We start from the raw sequence: 20,294 nt of genomic DNA, 5'->3' as shown, positions 1-20,294 counted from the left end.
GCAGAGGAGGCAGCCGGGCAGGAGGTGACTGCAGCCCTGCTGCAGAGTGCACCCCCAGTGCTCTCCAGCACTGCCCCGGGCAGCCCATTCCAAAGTTTGGGAACGCTTCCAGTGCAGAAATATTCCCTGACATCCAGCCTGAACAACCTTCCCTGGTGCCGCGTGGAGTAGCTGAGCTGTGCTGCCGCGGGGGCAGAGGGGGCGGCCGGGCGGGAGGCTGCTGCAGCCCTGCCCCTGCCGCCCTCATCCCGGCCTCGGTGTTCCCGCAGGAAGCGCGATGTGATGCAGAACATCATGCAGATCCTGGAGTCGGTGCAGCTGAAGTGGGAGCTGTTCCAGAGCTGGACGGACTTCTCGCGGCTGCACCTGTCCAACAAGCTGGCGATCTTCGGCATCGGCTACAACACGCGCTGGAAGGAGGACATTCGCTACCACTACGCCGAGATCAGCTCCCAGGTGCCGCTCGGCAAGCGCCTGCGCGAGTACTTCAACTCGGAGAAGCCGGAGGGCAGGGTCATCATGACCCGGGTGCAGAAGATGAACTGGAAGAACGTTTACTACAAGTTCCTGGAGATCACCATCAGCGAGGCGCGCTGCCTGGAGCTGCACATGGAGATCGACTGGATCCCCATCGCCCACTCCAAGCCCACCGGCGGCAACGTGGTGCAGTATTTGCTGCCGGGGGGGATCCCCAAGAGCCCCGGGCTCTACGCCATCGGCTACGAGGAGTGCCACGACAAGCCCCTCTCGCCCCTGGCCGAGCACAGGGGGGCAGAGCCCCTCCCCGAGACTCAGGGCGAGCTGGAGGCGCCCTCGCCTCAGGCCTCGCTGCGGGTGGAGATGGAGGCCGCCCGCATCATCTACTGTTACCTCGGCATCGCCGAGGTGCGGACCCTGCAGCAGTGCCTGTTCTTACACTTCCAGGCCAACACCAAAACCTTCAGCAAGGATTGGCTGGGCATCAACGCCTTTTTATCCCAGAACTGCGTGGTGGAGCCTGGCGTCTCCCCCAAATCCATCTACATCAAATTTGTGGAAGTGGAGAGGGATTTTCTGTCGGCCGGCTCGCTGGTAGAGTGCCTGGAAAAAGCCATCGGATACCCTTTAAAGTTCAACAACTGAGGCTCCTCCTTCATAAGGATCAAGGGCTTCCTGCTCCCTTTTTTTTCCATCGCGGCCGGGCCTTTCCCGCCTGGGAACGGGGATTGTTTGGGGATGAGAAGCCCCCCGCTGAGGGCCCTTCCCACCAGCTCATCCCCAGCCCCCGGCGAGCGCATCCCGGCGAGCGAGCGCATCCCGGCTCCTTTCCGCCCGCGGCGAGGAGGAGCCTCCACCTTTAGGTACATTCCACACGGGACAGGAGCGGCGCGGGGGGGGGGAAGCTTTTCGGACAGAGTCGTTTTTTGGGGAGGGTCTTTTGTTTTCCCTTTCTTCCACCGTGTCTGTGGGACGCATCCGTCTGGGTCAGTGTTACTGCGGCTCTGGGTCACTAAGCAATAGGAGCGGCGCAGGCTGGGCTCAGCCCAGGGAGACTTCTCCGGAGCCGCCCCCCCGCAGCGCTTTGCGCGGACTGCAGGTTCCGCGCTGGCTGCGCCCGGCCGAGCCTGCTCCGGGCTCCGGCAGCGCTGCCTGCGGCGAGACTTTGGGTTCGCATCCTGTATCCACCTGTTCCTGTTAGCGTTGCCATATCCATATCCACTCTGTTTGTTTGGGGGGTTTCGTTTGGGGTTTTTTTACCATTAAAAGAATTCCTGCTCCTTGCTCCATTTTCCTTCTGGATTTCATTTTCTTTTTTTTTTAAATTATTTTTCTTTTTTCTTTCTTTTCTTTCTTTTTTTTTTTCCCTTTTAATTATTTTTCCTTTATTTATTTTTTCCTTTTCGTTTTCCTTTTCATTTTTCTTTTTTTTTTCAGTTTGGGTGCTGGGTTTTGCTTTTTTTCTTGGTTTGGTTGGTTGGTTTTGGTGTTTTTTTTTTCCCCCAGTATTTTGTTTGTTTGTTTGTTTGTTTTTAAAGTTTGGGGGTGTTTTGGTTTGGGTTTTTTGCCCTTTTTTTTAAAGCTTCTGTTTCCTTTTTCCCCAGGTTATTTTTTTTTAGGGTGTGAGGGTTTTTCCCAGTTCGTTTTACTTCGTTTTGGGTTTAATTAGTTTGTTGTTATTGGTTTGGGGGTTTTGTTTGGTTTTTTTTAGGTTGGTTTCTATGTTTTGTTTTTTGTTTGTTTTTTTGTTTTACTTTGTGATTATTTTTATTTTGGGCTTTTTTTACTTCAGGTTTTTTTTAACTTCGGGGAGGTTTTTCTTGTTTTGCTTTTTTGTTTGGCTTGTGGAGGGGTTTAGCTTGTTTTGTTTGGGGTTTCTTACCTTTTTTTTGGGGGGGGGTCGTTGTTTCTTTATTTGTTTTTTTACTTTGCTCCTCTGGGTTTATTCTTCTGGTTGGTCTCATCCTTCCTGGCAGCCAGGAGCTCTGGGGTTGGGTTGAGCCACGCTTACGGAATACAATCAAAAGCTGTGAGAATGGGGGTGGAAGGGTGGGGGGCGGGGGGAAGAGGGAGGGGTTTTGGGGGTGGGGGATGGGGGGAGGGAGGGGGAGGACGCATTTAATGCCTTTTTCAGACGTGTTCTATATCAGCCCCATGTCCCCGCTGGCTGGCGCCGGCCCTTCCCCCGGGGTTTTTTATCCCTGCAGCTCATCGATCGGTGGCGTTGTGGCATACGATGAATGTGTCGGTCCTAATAAAATCCGAGCAAACACAGAGCAGCTTTGCCAAAGGTCTTTCTCCTCCTCCCCGCCACGGGGGAACTCTGAGGGGCCCAGGGAGCCGTTGGGATTCCCACCTGAGGCTTCGTTAGCAGGAGGTGTCATTAATTGGGTTATTTTTGAGGGGGGAGTGGGCTGAGTTCTGAGTTCACCCTTGTGGAGGTGGCCAAAGCTGGAGTCTGGTGCTGCCCGATAGGAGCTTGGCCTCAAACAGGATGAGTTGGCCTCAAAACTGAATGAATCTGGCCCCAAACAGGGAGAATTTGCCCCCCAGATAGGGTGGGTTTGGCATGAAATTTGGTGCATGCCTCGTAATAGGGAGAATTTGGCCCCAAACCAGGGTGAATTCACCCCAAAATAGAGTGAATTGCCCCAAGTATGGTAAATTCGGTGCCAAATGAGGTGAATGAACTCCAAAATAGGATGAATTGCTTTAAAAAAGGGGGAATTACTCCAAATATGGTAAATTTGCCCCCCAAAAAGGACAAATTTACCCCAAAAGAGAGTGAATTGGCCCAGATATGGTAAGTTTGCCCCCAAATAGGGTGCATTTGGCATGAAATAGGCATGTTTGCCTCAAAATGGAGTGAATCACTTTAAGTTAGGGCAAGGTGCTGCAAAATGAGGTGAATTTACCCCAAAATAGGGTGAATGCACCCTGAGGCAGGGTAAAGCACTTCACCATAAGGCAAATTGCCCCAAAATAAAGTGAATTCCCTCCAAAGAGTGTGAATTTCACCCCAAACAGGATGGATTTGGGACAAAATAGGATGAATTTGGCGTGAAGTAGAGTGTATGCTTCAAAAGGATGATAACTTGACCCAAAATAAGGTAAATTAACCCCAACATGGGGCAAATCACTTCAGAATAGGGTGAATTGCTGCCAGTATGGTAAATTTGGCCCCAAATAGGGTGAATTTGGCATGAAACAGGGTGTTTGCCCCAAAATAAGGAAAAATTTCCCCAAATAGGGTAAATTAACCCCCCCATAGGGTGAATAATTTCAAAATAGGACAAATTGCCCCCAAACAAATTGAATCACCCCCAAATACAGTGAATTTGCCTCAGAAAGAGCAAATTTTGGCCCCAAGTAGGATGAATTTACCCCAAAAGAGTCTGAATCACTCCAAAACAGAGTGAATTGCCCCAAAATACAGGAAATTGCCCCAAAAGAGGGTAAATTGCTGCAAAATAGAATTAATCTGACCTGAAATAGGGGTGAGTTGCCCTGAAATAGAAATAATCTGTCCCAAAATCAGGTGGATCACCTCAATACATGAGGAATGCCCCCAAAATAGGATCACTTGCCTCAAAATATGGTGAATCTCCCTGAAATTGGGTCAGTGTGGCCCCAAATTGGGTAAATTTGCCCAGGAAGGGGGCGAATTCAGCCCAAAGGGGGTAGAATTGCCCGAAAATAAGATGAATCTACCCCAAACCCGAGTGAATTCGGCCCGAAATAGGGTGAGTCACCCAGAAAATAGAACGAGTTTGGCTCGAAGTAGGCTAAATTTGCTCCAAAATAGGATGAATTTTCCCCCAGATGGAGTGAACTCGGCCCCAAATCGAGCGAGTCTGGCCCGAAGTGGAGTTAATCGCCCTCAGGGAGAGTTAATTTCGCTCAAAATAGGGCAAATTCCTCCCGAGGAGGGCGAAGTTGCCCCAGGGTGGGAGAATGTACCCCAAAATAGTGCGGATGAGGCTCTCCCGGGAGCCCGCACTGACGGAGGGAAAAGGTGGGATCCCGTGGGATCCATCGGGATCCATCCCCCTAAATCCTCCGGGGGCGGATCCCGCGGCCCCGGCGGCCGCGCTGGATTTGCGGGGGGAGCCGAGGGCGAGCACGGATTAACACCCCCCCCCCCCCGCCTTCCTCCTCCTCCTTCGCATAATCCCTTCCCGCTGGCGCTCCGGGGGCTGACCCTGGCCGCAGGAACCGGGATAACCTCGGCCGAACCGGGAAGGATCCACTCGAGACCTGGAGAGCCCCAAAATGGCCTTTTTGGGGTATTTTGCCCACGTCCTTGTAAGGATTTAATGCAGGAGGAAGGCGAAGGGTGGAAGAGGGGGAAAGAGTTGAGGGGGTCCCTTTGCCACCCTGCTACAGAGCGAGGTGGCATCGAGGTGCCGCATTCCCCCCCCCTTATCCCTAATACCGCAATTAATTAGTAGGAGCCCTAACGATTAATTAATCGTCTCAAACTTGGCTGCTGTTTATTACGCGGGGGCGCTGCCTTGGGGCTGGGACATCCCACCCCGGGGTGGGGCTACACCACGCCCACGAGGAAACCACGCCTCTAAACCACGCCCACCGCCACAGACCACGCCCACCACCTGCGAAGTGGGGGGGCGAAGGGGATGGTGCGGGGGGGGGCCGTTCCCGGTCCGTCCCCCCCTCCGCTACCGGCACCTGCTGCGGCCATGGGCGCGCTGAGCCGGGCGGCGCTGGCGCTCGCTGCGCTGCTGGGTGAGCACCGCGGGGGCACCGGGAGCGGGCAGCAGGGCGTGACACCGGGGAGGGTGCGGGGTACACGGGGGAAGGCGTTGGGTAGGGTGCGGGGTGCTGCAGCGGCACTGAGCATCGGGCAGGGCACGGGGGGCCCCGGGAAGGATGTGCGGAGACCGGCGGAGCGCCGGGCAGGACCGGGGGTTACGGCGGGAGCGCAGGTAGGACCGCGGGGGGCTCCGGGCAGGATCCAAAGGTTTCGGGGGGGCACTGAGTTACCGGTGCGAGGACACCGAGCAGAACTCGGGAGATACCGATCAGAACTCGGCTGGCACGGGAACTTGGGGGACACCGGGCAGGAACTGGGCGTACTGAAGGACGCTGGGCAGGACACGGGATTGAACCGGTCAGGAGCCAGAGGTACAGGGTGGGTATTGGGGTACCGGGAGGGGGCACGGACCAGGATGCACAGGAACAGGGAGGGCAACATGGGGCAAGGCATTCGGTATTGGAGAGGGGCATGGAGCAGGAGCTGACGGTTCCAGGGGGGCAGAGGGGATACTAGGCTGGACTAGGGTGGGGTGCACTGGGCAGGGCAGAGGGTGCTGGAGCAGCACCAATTTGCCCGGGCAGGGGTACTGGGCAGGTGTCACTTTCAGACAGCAGGGCATGGGGGTAACATTGGGGCCATGGGTCAAGATGTTGGGGAACACTGGGGACACCTGGCAGGATCCAGCAGTACCAAGGCTGGAACTAGGCAGGACATGCGGCAGTCTTGGGGGTCGTGGGCAGGACCTTGGGGCCATCGGGCAGGATTTGGGGGTACTGGGGAGGGCACAAGGCAAGAAGCAGAACTGAGACACACCAGGCAGGGCGTGGAGGTGCTTGGGTGGTGGGCACTGGGTAGGACCCTGTGTATCACTCTCTGCCCCCACGCCAGGCAGGTAGGTGCTGAGGAGGACTCGATCCACTCCTATCCTTCTTTGGGGTGCGCTGAGGGAGGGACTCTGAACCCTCTGAGAGAAACCTCTTGGCTTCTTGTCCTGCTGGGCAGCACCTTCCAGCAGCCCCAGACCAAAAGCCTCTCTGCAGGGCGTCCAGCTCTGGGGCTCCGACGTGCTGGAGGCAAGAATTAACCTCCCGACACGGTGCCAGGAGGGGAACACATCCATGAAATCCATTCCCCCCTTTCCATCCCTGGGTGAAATCCTCCCAGCTCCCTCATTTCTCCATTCCAAGGCCACTCCAGCTGGTTTTGGGGTTACAGTTCTCATCTTTCTCTGTCTGTGGGGTTCCTCCCCCCCATATATTCCATCCTGATTTGTATTTTGTTTGGAAGAAGCATGGCTGCTCCAAAGGGAAATATCCCTTGGCATTCCCAGCCAGAAGGAGAGGCCTTTGGGGAGAGGAAACGGCCCCAAAACAATGGCAGTGCCATTTCCTCCACGGCGGGACGCTGGGTGGAGGTCCTGCAGCCCTTTTCCTCCTTGAAGGTTTGTTTTCCAGGATAAAAAGTAATTCAAGGATGCTGGGATGAGGCATGGGGATTGCTCCAGCCTGAAATCCCCCCAGGATGCTCCTTGGCTGTTGAGCCCCACCTGGGTGGGTTTCCTCCCCAGCAGCTGCTTCCCACCCTGCAGGGTCAATCAGGATCGTCATGGGGAAAAGCAACAGGAAGGGCAATGCTCTGCTTTCCTCTCCCCATCCCCAGTCCCATCTTTATCCCCATCCCCACTTCATCCCTATCCCTATCCCATCTTCAATCCAATCCCATCCCAGGTGTATTTTCATCCCCAGTCCCATTCCATTCCCATTCTCATCTTGTTCTCATCCCCAGCCTCATCCTCTTCCCATAATAAATCCAATCCCATCCCTATCCTCATCTCAATCCCATACCTATCCCATCCTTGTTCCTATCATCACCATTCCCTTGCCATCCAATCCGCAATCCCATCCCCATTCTCATTCCATTCCCCTTCTCATCCCCAATCCCATCCCCACCTGATTCCCATCCCCAATCTAATCCCATCCCTTCCCATCCCCATTCCCAAGCCTGTCCTTGTCTCCATGCCATCCAATCCCCATCCCCAGACACATCCTCTTCCCCAACCTGTTACCACTTCCATTTCCATCCTCATCCCCTTCCTCACTCTCACCCCACCCAGTCCCCAATCCCATCTCACCCTCATCCAACCCCCAATCCCATCCTTGTTCCCATCCTGTGTCCACCTCCTGCTCCCGGCCCGGAGCAGCTCTCTCCGAGCCCAGCCTCATCCTCTCATTTTTATTATTTCATTTTATTGCTCTTTTCCCAAATTTGGCCTCTCTGAAGACTTCAGCTCCCCCTGACCCCCCCCTCCTGCTGCTGCCACCCTGGGGTCATGAGAAAAGGCTCCTTGGATTTTCCCAAGGGATACTGCTCTGCAGCCCGGAATCTCCTATCTGCCCCGATATAAATAGTCAGAGCTGAGGGGAGGAACAAACAAAAATCCCTACAAAATGCCAGAGAGGGCTGGGATGCTCCAGAGCCCTTCCCACAGCTCCTTGGGATCATTTCTCCGGCTGGATTCAAGCTGGATCCACAGGGATTTAATTTGGGGCTGGGTTTCACATGGCTCTGGTGCCTTAATCCCATCGAGCTGGGTCATCAAACCGCCTCCCCCTTAATTCCCCCCCAGTTAATAGGGTCAGACTGGGGGGGGAGAGGAGGGGAGGGAGGGAATGGATTTTGGGGGGGGAAGTTATGGATTTGGGGCATTCCAGCTGTGCCATGAGCAAGGAATTGGCTTTGGGCTTATTTGGGCTGAACCGATGGGACCTGTGGTGCGAGCGAGAGGTTGGCTGCGGGCACAGGGATTCAGAACGAGGTTGCGGGGGGGGGGGGGGGGGGGGGGATTTAAAGGGAATTTTGTCCATAGGAAAACATTTTTTTATCCATATGGAAAAAAATGGGAAGGTAGATTTAAAGGTAGGTTTGGTTTTTTTCCATAGGGAAATGATTTCAACAAGGATTATAAAAGAGGGGTTTTTTTCCCGGAGGGGAGGGAGGGAATAGAGGGATTAGAAAGTTAAATGGGAAGGAGATTTTTTTCCTTAGGGAATAAATTTAAGGATTTTTTAAAGTTGGTGGGGTTTTTTTCCCAAGAATTGAAGTTTATTTTGGAAAGTAGATTTGAAGGGATTTTGTTTTCCATAGGGAAAAAAAAAACCTGAGGATGTATTGAAAGCTAAATTTAAAGGGATCCTTTGGAGTTCTTTTTTCCATAGGGAATAATGCTAAGGATCCTTTCAAAGGGTTTTATTATTCCATGAGGATAAGAACTGAGGATGTATTGAAAAGGTAGATTTAAAGGGAATTTTTTCCCCCATAGGGAATAAAGTTCAGGATCTTTTAAAAGGCTTTGTAAATATTTTTTCCCCATGTGGAAAAATGTAAGGATATATTGAAAGGGACTTCTTTTTCCATGAGGAAAAAAGAAAATTCAAAGTGTTTGGGAAGTAAATTCCAAAGGATTTTTTTCTCCACTGGGAAGAAATTTAAGAGTAATTTAAATATCAGATTTAAAGGGAATTGTTTTCCCACAGAGAATTAACTGAGGGGTATTTTGTAAAGGTGTTTTAAAGCAATTTTTTTCCCATAGAGAATAAATTTCCAGGTATTTTAGAAGGTGAATTTAAGGGAATTTTGCCTCTGGGGAAAAGAAAACCAAGAGAAATATTAAGGAAAAAATATTCCTCAGGGAAGAAAAGCAAAAGGGGGTTGTAAAAGTTCTTTTTTTTCCATAGGGAAAAAATTGAGGACATTTTGAAAGGCAAATGTGAAGTTATTTATTCCTGAGGAGGCAAAAAATAAGGATTTAGGAACACAAACCCTGTGAGGAGAGGCTGAGGGAGCTGGGGGGGTGCAGCCTGCAGCAGAGGAGGCTCAGGGCAGAGCTCATTGCTGTCTGCAGCTGCCTGCAGGGAGGCTGTAGCCAGGTGGGGTTGGGCTCTTCCCTCAGGCAGCCAGTAACAGAAGAAGGGGACACAGCCTCAAGCTGTGCCAGGGCAGGTTCAGGCTGGATGTTGTTAGGAAGTTGCTGGCAGAGAGAGTGATTGGCATTGGAATGGGCTGCCCAGGGAGGTGGTGGAGTGGCTGTGGCTGGAGGTGTTGCAGCCAAGCCTGGCTGGGGCACTTAGTGCCATGGTCTGGTTGGTTGGGCAGGGCTGGGGGCTAGGTTGGCCTGCAGGAGCTTGGAGCTCTCTTCCAACCTGCCTGATTCCAGGATTCTATGATTTTTTTTTCCCACTGGGAAAAACATTGAGACTACTTTTAAAGGTCTTTGTGTTTTGTTTTTTTCCCCGTAGGGAAAAAAAATCAGGAAAAATTAAAGGGATTTTTATTTCCATAGGGATTTTTTTTAAGGTGAATTTAAGATATTTTATTTCCACAAGGAACATTCTAAGCTAAATTTTAAAGGATTTTTATTTCCACTGGGAACATTTGCAGCTAAATTTAAAGGTATTCTTTTTTTTTCCATAGGGGAGGAATTGAAGGGTATTTTGAAAGTTAAATTTAAAGGCTTTTTTTCCCCCCCAGAAGTAATAAATGCAAAGGTACTTCTATAGGCAGTGGTTTTTTTCCCACAGGGAAACAATCCAGGAGCGTTCCAAAAGGTCTTTTGAATTCAAAGGTAGATTTTTCCCTAGGGAAAGGCCCCTGGCAGATGGGCTGGAGCGGAGGGAAAGCCCCAGGGCAGGTGTTTAGCTGGAGGCAGCTGGCTCCAATTCCAGGTTTTCCACCCCAAGCGCAGCAGGGAGGTGCCGAGGTCCTGCGTGCGCTGTCCACACGCCCCCGCTCCGCCTCGCTCCGCGCAGGAGCGCCGGCAGCGGCTTAATTTTTCCGATCTGGTTAAAGCATTAGAGGATTTGGAGCGCCGAGGTGGCTAAAGCCGCGGCTGATGCCAACGGGTCCCATCCCGGCACCGCCGCTCCGCCAGCAGCGTTCCCAGCCCCTCCTTAGGGCCAAATCCATCCCCGGTGAGGGGTCTGGGGATGAGAGCAACAGGACAAAGGATTGGCGTTTTCGGAAGTGATCTGAATCCGGATCCGAATCCGGATCCACCTGCCTCTCCTCAGGGTGCTGGAGGAGCGATGCCAGGGTCACGATGTCCCCTCGCCGTGGTTCAGGGGTGGCAAAGCGCAGCTGCAGCCGCAGGGCACAGCTGGCACTGCCATCGGTGGGTTCCCGAGTTAACACACGCAGGGCGCCCGGCCCGTGGCAGGCGCTGGCAGCTTCGGGGCTCTTTTCCTGCCGTGGGGCACCCCAGGAAGCCTCCAGCCGGGGCCGGCGCAGCTCTTCCCCCATCCGGAGCTCTATCCCAGGCGCTGGCACAGCCTCCTTATGTGCCCCCATAGTGAGGCTGACGGAAGAGCCAGGATGAAAACATGGGAATTTTCCTGGATTTGGGGATACCAGGAGGCTTAGGAGCCGAGGGGGCACCTGATGATACCCTCTGCATCACTAGTGACCTGTGTTGGTACTGTTAGCAGCATTATTAGCATAATTATTAGCATTATTCGTGTTATTATTAGCCCTAATACTGTTATTATTTGAGTTATCAGTATTATTAGAGTCATTAGTGTATCAGCATTATCAGTGCTTTTGTTAGAGTAATTACTGTGATTATTAGCATTATTAGTGTTATTATTTGAGTTATTAGCATAATTAGAGCTATGAATGTGCTCATTAACATTAATAGTGTTTATATTAGAGTTATTAGCATTACTAGAGTTATTAAAGTGATTATTAGCATTATTAGAGTGATTATTAGCATCATTAGTGTGATTATTAGCACTACGTGTAGCATTATCATCACTATTGCTATTGCCACTATTATTCTGGTAAAAAATTGTTGTCCTCCTGCTAATTCGGAGCTGACCTCGGTGCAGGCAGCAGAAGTGGTGAGAGCTCTGCTCGCTTTGATCCAGGTTTCCCAAGCTAATAGAAGCAGCTCGGCGGTGGGGGGGGGACAGGTTGGGATTTCCCAGGATTCTGAGGCTGCTGGGAGGGTCAGGAGCTGGGGGGGTCGCTTCGTGAGGTATTTGGCATCACTAATGAACATTGGCATCATTAATGAGCGTTGCTCAGCATTGCCATTGTTTGTCATCATCACCAACATTAGCATCCTTAACATTACTATTAGATAATTATTAGCATTGCTGGCATCATTATTAGCATCACCATTAGCATCATCATTAGCGTTATTATTAGCGTCGTCATGATTACTCCCATTATTATCACTATTGTTTTCATTATTAATTATCATCACCTTGAATCTCTGTCACCCTTATTATCCTTCTAATCATCACTAATGGCATTGTTGCCGTCATTAAGCTAATTATTGGTGATGATTATTGCCATTATTGTCATCACTGCTATCATGATCACCGAGATCAATTATCCTGATTACTGTAATTATAATGAGCACTTCTATCATCGTTATTAGCAATATCTTTAATATCATTAATTATCATTCTGATGATGATCATCACTATTAATTAATTGCTATCACTATCCTCATTAATATTAAAGAGCTCATCATTAGGCTGATTTATATTGTTAGTATTGTTATTACGACCCTCATTACGGTCACTATTAGCATTACTAATATCATTATCATTCTCATTATTAAATCGCTGTTAATTCATTATCACAATTAATATAATTATTATTTCATTATCATTACTAAGATACTCATTAAATCAGTATCACTATTAAGATAATCATTAAACCAACATCATTATTAATGTAATTATTAATCAATTAGTGTCTTGTTATAATTACTAAGACAATAATTAAATCAGTATCACTATTAAGATAATCATTAAATCAACATCAATGTATTTATTAATCAATTATTATCTTGTTATAATTATTAATATAAGCATTACTGATAATTAGATCAGTATCGCTATTAATACAATTATCAAGCCCTTACCAAGTCACTATCACTATTAATACCATTATTACTAACCATAACTATAATCGTTATTAACACCATTACCATTAATCACTCTAATCATTATTATCCCGATTATCCCGACCACGATCTCGGTTATCCCAATCCCATCCCCACTGCTATCCCTCCGCTAATTAGCCCACCGTCATGACGTCACTTTCATTGGCTATTAACGATTTTATTATCTCATTCACCACTTCATTATCCAACCCTTTGGAATCCCCTCAGGATTCCCTAAATTTCGGCTGACTCTCCGGAGAATCCCAGCACCATCCCAGGTCATTCCCGCCGCCTCCCTGCGCTCGCCGATAACGCTAACGACTCCACTTAACACCACCAATAATGCCAATTAATAACACTGATAGCACCGATTAATAGCACTAATCGCAGTTATTGTGTCCCCGCCCTCGATCCCACTTCCCGCTGCTGCCTCCAGCCCTTTCCCCCCGCAGGCCGGGATTTAGGGATTTAAGTTCTTAGCCTGGCTGAGCTATTTCTGCACATCCTCCCTGCAGCAGGGCAGGTTTCTTACCCCCTCCCCCCCCCTTTTTTTTATGCCCAAGGAAGGAGAAGTAATTAATTAATTAATGGATTAATTGTTCCAACCCTGGGAAGACTTTATCAGCCCCGAGCAGAATTTCCTGCTGGGAGCTAGAAGGCTCCGTCCGGAAACTGAGCTGGGATCAGGAACGGATGCGAGGAGGAGGCTAAAAATAGCCCTGCAGCGCCTCGCTTCCTTCTTCCCACCCTGGGACAATCCTGCTGCAGGCCTCCCAGTCCGTAGGGAAAAGGCTGAGGCTGTCAGAGTGCTCCCTAAACCCCTGCTTCCAATCCCAGGATTCCTGGCAGCAGGAATCTGGGGTGATTTGGTGGCCTCACTCAGTCCCCACGACCGGAGCAGCCCTGAGGCACTGGCAGGAGCGGGGCCAGCTGGGGACAGGGATCGATGGGTGGGATGCAGGGATGGAGCTGCTGGGATGCATTCCCTAGGGAAAAAAACCTCCAGGATCAGCTCAGCCTTGCCTGAGCCGATTAACTTCCTGGCTGAGCCCGATGGGAAAAGCCAGGGAATAATCTTCCCTGGGAGCCAAGCATCCTTCAGGCCACAGAACCCACTCCTGTCCCACTGAATCAGCCCAGGAGGGTTCAGGATGCAGGGAAAATGAGGATAAAATGTTTAGGATGAGACATGGAATCAGCAGAAGACATCCATTAGTTATCCCATTTAGTCCCAGCAACAAAGAGAGCATATTGGGATGCAGGGCAGAGAGGGATGAGGTGCTGGGATAGAGGATTTGGGATGGGAGGTCAGGAGAAGCCACCTATGAAAAACCCCAGGTTAGCACTGGCAGCAAAAAAAGGGGATGCTGGGGATTGGGATGGGATGGGATGGGATGAGGAGTCAGGAGAGGCCTCTCATGAATAATCCCAATTTGGCACAAGTAGCAAAAAGGGAGGATGCTGGGAGGCAGTGGACATGGGGATGTGGTGGATGGGTTTGGATGGGATGGAATGGGATAGAATGAGGTGAGAGGAGCTACTCAAGGTGGGAGGCAGTATTTGGGATGGGAGGTCAGGAAAAGCCAGCCATGAGTAATCCCAGTTTAATGCTGGCAGCACTGTGGGAGGGATTCTGGAAAGTGAAGGACATTTTGATGGGAGGTTTTGGATGGGATCTTTCAGTTGGAATGGAGTATTTGGAATGAGATTGGGTGGGGTAGGTTGGGAAGTGAAGGGATGAGATGTCCAGGATGAGATGGGAGATCAGGAGAAGTCACCCATGAATAATCCCAGTTTGGCACTGGCAGGGAAAAGTGGAGATGCTGAGGACGATAGAGGTTCAGGGTGGGATGAGATAAAACAGGATGAGGTGGATGGGATGGGATGGGATAGGATGGGATGGGATGGGATGGGGAGGCCACCTGTGAACGATCCAGGTTTAACGCTGGCAGCAGCACGGTGGGGATGCTGGGCTGCTGGGGATGTGGGGCTAGGGTGCTTTGGCTGGGATGAGCTGAGCTAGGCTGGGGTGTTTGGGATGGGAAGGAGCTGGAAAGGGATGGGATGAGGATGGGAGGGTCAGGAGAAGCCACCCATCAGCAATTCCAATTTACCACCAGCACCATCATGGGGGGGGATGCTGAGATGCTGGGGAGGGCTTGTGGGATGCCCCCTCCTACCCCAATACATCCCATGGGCTGGAGGCCCAGGAAGGGGGTGAGATTCCAGGGGGAGCAGGGCCAGGCAGGAGCGCCCTTGTCCTGCATCCTGCGGAGCAGGCAGGAAGCCCTTCCCATGGTGGAGAAGGAGCAGAAAGGTCCTCCCGGGGCAGCTTCCTGCTGCTGGCCTGGAATCGTTGGGTTTTCCCTTAGGAACAGGGAGGGTTTCCCACGGAGGGTTGTGGTTCCATGGGAAAAGGGCAGCTGTGGCTGGGTCCCATCCTGCTCCCTTCCCTCTGCAGGCCTCTCCTCGGCGGCGCTGGAGGTCCACGTGGGCACAGGCACAGTCTTCTCGGTGGAAGGGCAGCAGGCAGTGCTGCCAGCCTGGTACACCAGCCACTCCCAGAAGCAGCTCTACGTCACCTGGCTGCTGACGAAGGACGGTGCCCAGCCCTTCCAGGTGACACACGGTGGGGCCAGGAGGGAGTGGCACAAGCCAGCATGGCTGAGTGGGTGCTTGTGGTGCCCACCATAAAGAGGTGGCCATGGTGGGGCAGAAGCTTATGTTGGTCATGAGGAGGCAGTGCCCATGGTGGAGTGATGCTCTTGGTACCTACCATGAGAAGGTGACTGCCATGGGTGGTGCTCATGATGTGGAGGAATTCCTGGTGCCCACAACGGGGAAGTGTCCATGGTGGGAAAGTGTCCACCATGGCAAAGTGCCCACGATGGGCACACGCCTGGCATACCTGCCGTGCGGAGGCACTTGTGCTGCCCATGGTGTAGCAGCATACTTGTGGTGCCCATGATGGAGTGGTGCCCACAACGGGTTGAAGCTTGTGCTCACCACAGGGATGTGACCATGGGAGAACTTAATGGTGCCCACAATGGGAAGGGTCCATGATGGGGAGATGCCCATGATGGAGAGATGTTCATGTGTCCATGATGGAGAGATGTTCACCATGAGGTGGTGGCCATGATGGGGACATGACTGTGGTACCTGCAATGAGCAGGTGCCTGTGGTGCCCACAGTGGGGAGGTGCTAGTGATGCCCTCCATGGGGAGGTGCCCATGAGGCAGAGCATGCTCGTGGTGCCCACGATGGGGAGGTGCCCATGGTTCCTGTGCTGTGGATGCCCAGGGCAGGTGAGGGTGGAGAAGACTCACACAACTGCTCCTTCACAAGGTCTGGCACCTCAGGGGGCTCCTGTGCCACAGCCCTCGCCAGAGGTGACCAAGTGGTTTTTTCCCCCACTCAGATCCTGACCTACATGGAAGGGGAGGTGAAGGTGAGGGAGACAGAGCTGAAGCCCCGCGTGGGGTTCCTGTACCCAATCGTCACCCACAACATCTCTGTCTTCATCAACGCCTCCCGGGAGCGGGACTCCGGCCAGTACACGGTGATGGTGGACGTGGCGGACGACGACAACAGCGCGCGCAAGAACGTTGGCGTCATCAACCTGACCGTGCTGGGTGAGGGCCGCGCCAGGCGCCCCCTGCCCCCTCACGTCCCCTCCGCCCTGTCCTCAGCCACCAACCTTGGTGCCCGCAGTGCCGCCGGCTGCCCCCGCCTGCCAGCTGCACGGTGACCCTGCCGTGGGCGCCAACGTCACCTTGAGCTGCACCTCCAGGAAGGGGAAGCCCTCACCCACCTACGAGTGGCAGCGAGCTCCGCCCAACCTGCGCTTCTTCTTCCCACCGGCCCAGGGTAAGGTGGGACCGGGGAGGGGGCTGAGAACCCCTGGAAGCTTCAGCTTCAGCCCAAACCCTCCCAGTGCCCTGCCCGAAGGCTCTGCACTTCCGCGGATGAGGACATTAGTGGGCACGGGAAGGGCTACTGAAGACATCCACCTGGGCTCCTGCAAGGCCCACGGGTGCTGCTCCACAGGCTGTTGTCATGCTCCCTCCAAAACCTCCTTCTCTCCACACTGGAGAAAGGGGGACTGGGTGGGTGGGCATGGAATTGGCTGGATGGTGGTGTCCAGAGGGGAGTGGTGATGTCTCCAGATGGAGGCTGGTGACAAGTGGTGGCTCAGGGACTGTACTGGAACCAGTGCTGCTTAGTGTCTTCATCACTGCTGTGGAGACCAGCACTGAGTGACCTTCAGTGAGGTCGGAGATGACACCGAGCTGAGTGGTGCAGGTGATGCACCCAAGCGACCTGCCAGAGGTGTCTGGATGGGCTGTGTGAACCTCCTGACGTTCAGCAAGGGCAAGATCCTGCAGCTGCTCAGGACAACCTCCAGTGGCAGCCCAGGCTGGAGCTGAAGGGCTGAGAGCAGCCCTGGGGAGAAGGACTTGGGGGTGCTGGGGGTGCAGAGCTGGACAGGAGCCAGCACTGAGCGCTGCCAGCCCAGCCCCAGCCTGCCCTGGGCTGGTCCCCAGCAGGGTGGGCAGCAGGGGCAGGGAGGGGGATTCTGCCCCTCTGCTGTGCCTGCTGAGACCCCCCTGCAGTGCTGGGGCAGCTCTGGAGCCCTCAGCACAGCACAGGGACCTGCTGCAGCAGGGCCAGAGGAGGCCACAGCAGGGCTGGCAGGGCTGTGCTGGCAGCCCAGGCTGGCAGAGGTGGCCTTGGGCAGCCTGCAGCAGGGAAGGCTCCAGGGAGCCCTTCTGGTGGCCTTGCAGGGCTTGAAGCAAGCTGGGCACAGAGTGTGGAGCAGGAGCTGTTGGGCCAGGCCAAGGGGGGATGGGTTGGAAGTGCAAGAGGGAGCTTGAGAGTGGAGAGAAGGGAGAAGTGTTTGGCACTGAGGGTGTGGAGAGCCTGTGCCAGGCTGCCCAGAGAGCTGGGAGCTGCCCCCTGGCTGGCAGCACTGCAGGGCAGGGTGCGTGGGGCTGTGAGCAGCCTGCCCTGGCTGGGGATGGTCCTGGGGGCTGTGCTGGGTGAGCTTTGGATGTCCCTTCCCACCCAAACCAGTCTGGAATTAACTCTGTCCATCGTTGTGGGGGGGACATAGGGAGTGGGCATGGGGCAACACCTGAATTTCTCACCTGCAGACCATGCCAGGGGCACCCTCAAGCTGACCAACCTGTCCCTGGAGATGTCAGGCGTCTACCTCTGCGTGGCCAAGAACAGAGCAGGCTCAGCCAACTGCAGCATCGCCCTGGAGGTGCACTCAAGTGAGTACGTGTCCTCAGGGCTGGGGTGGGACATGGTCCCTGCCAAGTCCCCAGGGCACCCCCATGGGCTCCCTGTGGGAATAGGTGGGAGGTGACCCACCCCCGCCGCTGCCTCTCGGTCTCTCCCCTACAGCTAGCACCAAAGCGGTGATCGCCGGCGCCGTGCTGGGCTCCCTGGCGGCTCTGGCCACCGTTGTCTTCTTCACCCAGCGCCTCATCAGCTACCGCAGGAAGAAACGAGACGGCCAGGAGGAGGCAGCCAACGAGATCAAGTGAGGCCACCCCTGCCCTGGGCGAGGTTCAGACTGCCCGCGCTGGGCTTCAGGGTGAAGAGGGCAGGGGGAGGCTGCCACTGCCCTGCCGTCAGTTGGCTTCAGGGTGAAGAGGGCAGGGGGAGGCTGCCACTGCCCTGCCATCAGTTGGCTTCAGGGTGAAGAGGGCAGGGGGAGGCTGCCACTGCCCTGCCGTCAGTTGGCTTCAGGGTGAAGAGGGCAGGGGGAGGCTGCCACTGCCCTGCCGTCACTAGGTTTCAGAGCTAACAAGAAGAGAGGAGGTTTCCATCTCTGCCAGGTTATCGATAGGTTTCAGAGTTAACAGGAGCCAGGGAGGAAGCTCCAACCTGTGCCCAGCCGTCGCTGGGTGTCAGTCAGCAGCAGGAGGCTGCCGAGCGCTGTCCCTGCGCGCTGGCACCGCGGGCGGGAGGCAGGCAGGGCGAAGGGAGGAGCCGTCGCAGGTGCCAGAGCTAACAAGAGCCTTCCCCTCTCTGTCTCCCGCATTTCCCACTCTTACCCCACTTTCGGGGCCCAGCAGCTCTGTACAGTCTCAGGGATCCTCTTCCTTTGGTGGGGAAGCTCCCAGGGAGGGGGGCGGGGGAGGGTCCCCCGGTGCCACCTGACGGCCCTCTCCTCTCGGCAGGGAAGACGCCGTGGCCCCCAAGACGCCGTCGTGGCCCCGGAGAGCAGCCTCGGACACCATCTCTAAGACCAGCACCTTGTCCTCCATCGGCGGCACCCGCGACAGACCCTACGGGCGCGCCCCCCCCCTCCGACACCGCCTCCGTCCTCACAGCCGCCACCAGCTACCGGGGACCCCCGCCCCGGCCAGCGGGGAGAGCCCCAAACTTCTCTCCCCAGGCCTCTAACGGGACCGCTCCCCGCCGAGAGCCGCCCGCCGGTCCGGCCGCGCTGCCCCCCTCCAGCCTGGCCCGGGCGGGAGCCGTCCCGGTCATGGTGCCCGCGCAGAGCCGAGCGGGGTCCTTGGTGTGACCCCCGCGGGGCTCAGCCGCCCCCTCCGGGGGGGCGCTTCTGTCCCAGAGACGCCTCCAGCAGCTGGACTCGGCTGGGGGTGTTTAATGGGGCTGGGCTTGGGGGGGGCACATCTCCCCCGAGCAGACCCTCCCCAGCCCCCCAGAGCAGCCTCGGCCCTGCCCGAGTGGGGGTGGTGCTGGGTGGAATTTTGTATCCGTGTTTGGGTGGCAGTGGGGGAGGTCTGGCAAAGAGCATCGGAAGCTGCGGGGGCACAGGGGCCGGGGGACACACAAAGGGCGGGGGGGGGCAGAGGGAGGACATACAAAGAGCAGGGGGGGCAGAGGCTGGGGGGGCACTCAAAGGGCAGGGGGGCAGAGAGGGGGCACACAAAGGTCAGGGGAGCAGAGGCTGGGGGGGCACTCAAAGGGCAGGGGGCACAGAGGCTGGGGGGGCACACAAAGGTGTGTGGGGAGCAGAGGCTGGGGGGGCACTCAAAGGGCAGGGGGGCAGAGAGGGGGCACACAAAGGGCAGGGGGCAGAGGCTGGGGGGGCACACAAAGGGCAGGGGGCAGAGGGGACACAGAGGATGTTTTTTTATGGTTTCTGATTAAAAGGTGGCCGCAGGACCCCACGCAGGCTGCTTGGATCCACTCGTGGGGACTTAGGGCCTCTTGGGGAGGTCACCATGCCTGGGTGATGTCACTGTGGCTGTGTGGTGTCACTGCAGCTGTGAGGTCACCATGCCTGGGTGATGTCACTGTGGCTGTGTGGTGTCACTGCAGCTGTGAGGTCACCATGCCTGGGTGATGTCACTGTGGCTGTGTGATGGTCACACTATGCCAGACAGGGTCCTTGGGATGGTGCCACAGTGTGTGGATGTTGTCACACCTCACAACCTGTCTCAGTGTGCTGTCACGGCGCCTGTGTGACATCAGCTGGCTGTCATGTGGCCATTGGTGATGTCATGCAGGCCTGAGCAATGTCACACCATGCCCCCATCACACCGCCCACAGTGGCATGGCACAGCCCTTATGGTGTCACACCCCTAAGCACGCCCAGCAATGATGTCACACATGCAGCAGTGATGTCACACCCCCTTGTATGATGTCACACACCCAGCAGTGATGTCACACCTCCTGTGTGATGTTACACATGCAACAGTGATGTCACCCCCCCGTATGATGTCATGTGTGCAGCAGTGACATCACACCCCCATATGATGTCACACATCCAGCAGTGATGTCACACTCCCCCCCCATTTGACATCACACATCCAGTGGTGATACCACGCCCCCTGCATGACGTCACACTGCCCCCAGTGTCACAGCTGCCATCTCCCAGCTGTGAGTGCCCCCAGGCCAGCCACACGGGTGTGAGGCCATGCCAGCCACGGCGCTCCCTGTGCTGATGCCACACCCCCCTGTATGATGTCACAGCCCCTGCACGAGGTCACCCCAGCCCCTGCCTGCTGCTGACATCACTGTGACATCCCCACCGCCTGCCCACCCCCACACCACCACCTCACCGCTCCCCGGAGTGCCGTGGAACGGTGCCAAGGACAGCAGAGC

General features: G+C 54.6%; 2 protein-coding genes across 2 annotated transcripts in view; both read left to right on the top strand.

Annotated features, from left to right (window-relative positions):
- MSANTD2 (Myb/SANT DNA binding domain containing 2) overlaps positions 1 to 1,762 on the top strand; it is a 31,199-nt gene extending 29,437 nt beyond the window's left edge. The window contains exon 4 of the mRNA XM_064173182.1: positions 270 to 1,762. Coding sequence (XP_064029252.1) covers positions 270 to 1,122 — 853 coding nt within the window. The 3' untranslated portion in view covers positions 1,123 to 1,762. The remainder of the gene's footprint in view (positions 1 to 269) is intronic.
- Positions 1,763 to 5,148: 3,386 nt separating this feature from the next.
- LOC135191086 (endothelial cell-selective adhesion molecule-like) lies at positions 5,149 to 19,016 on the top strand. Its single transcript, XM_064173054.1, is given in 8 exon segments — positions 5,149 to 5,223; positions 14,665 to 14,822; positions 15,622 to 15,835; positions 15,915 to 16,070; positions 17,357 to 17,479; positions 17,613 to 17,751; positions 18,395 to 18,506; positions 18,508 to 19,016. Coding segments are annotated over 8 exon segments (1,185 nt in total). The 5' UTR covers positions 5,149 to 5,177; the 3' UTR covers positions 18,745 to 19,016.
- The last annotated feature ends 1,278 nt before the right edge of the window (positions 19,017 to 20,294 follow it).

This window comes from Pogoniulus pusillus, chromosome 38 (assembly GCF_015220805.1).
Source record: "Pogoniulus pusillus isolate bPogPus1 chromosome 38, bPogPus1.pri, whole genome shotgun sequence".
NCBI classification, from domain to species: Eukaryota; Metazoa; Chordata; class Aves; order Piciformes; family Lybiidae; genus Pogoniulus; species Pogoniulus pusillus.
This window is presented reverse-complemented; position numbering and strand designations above follow the sequence as displayed.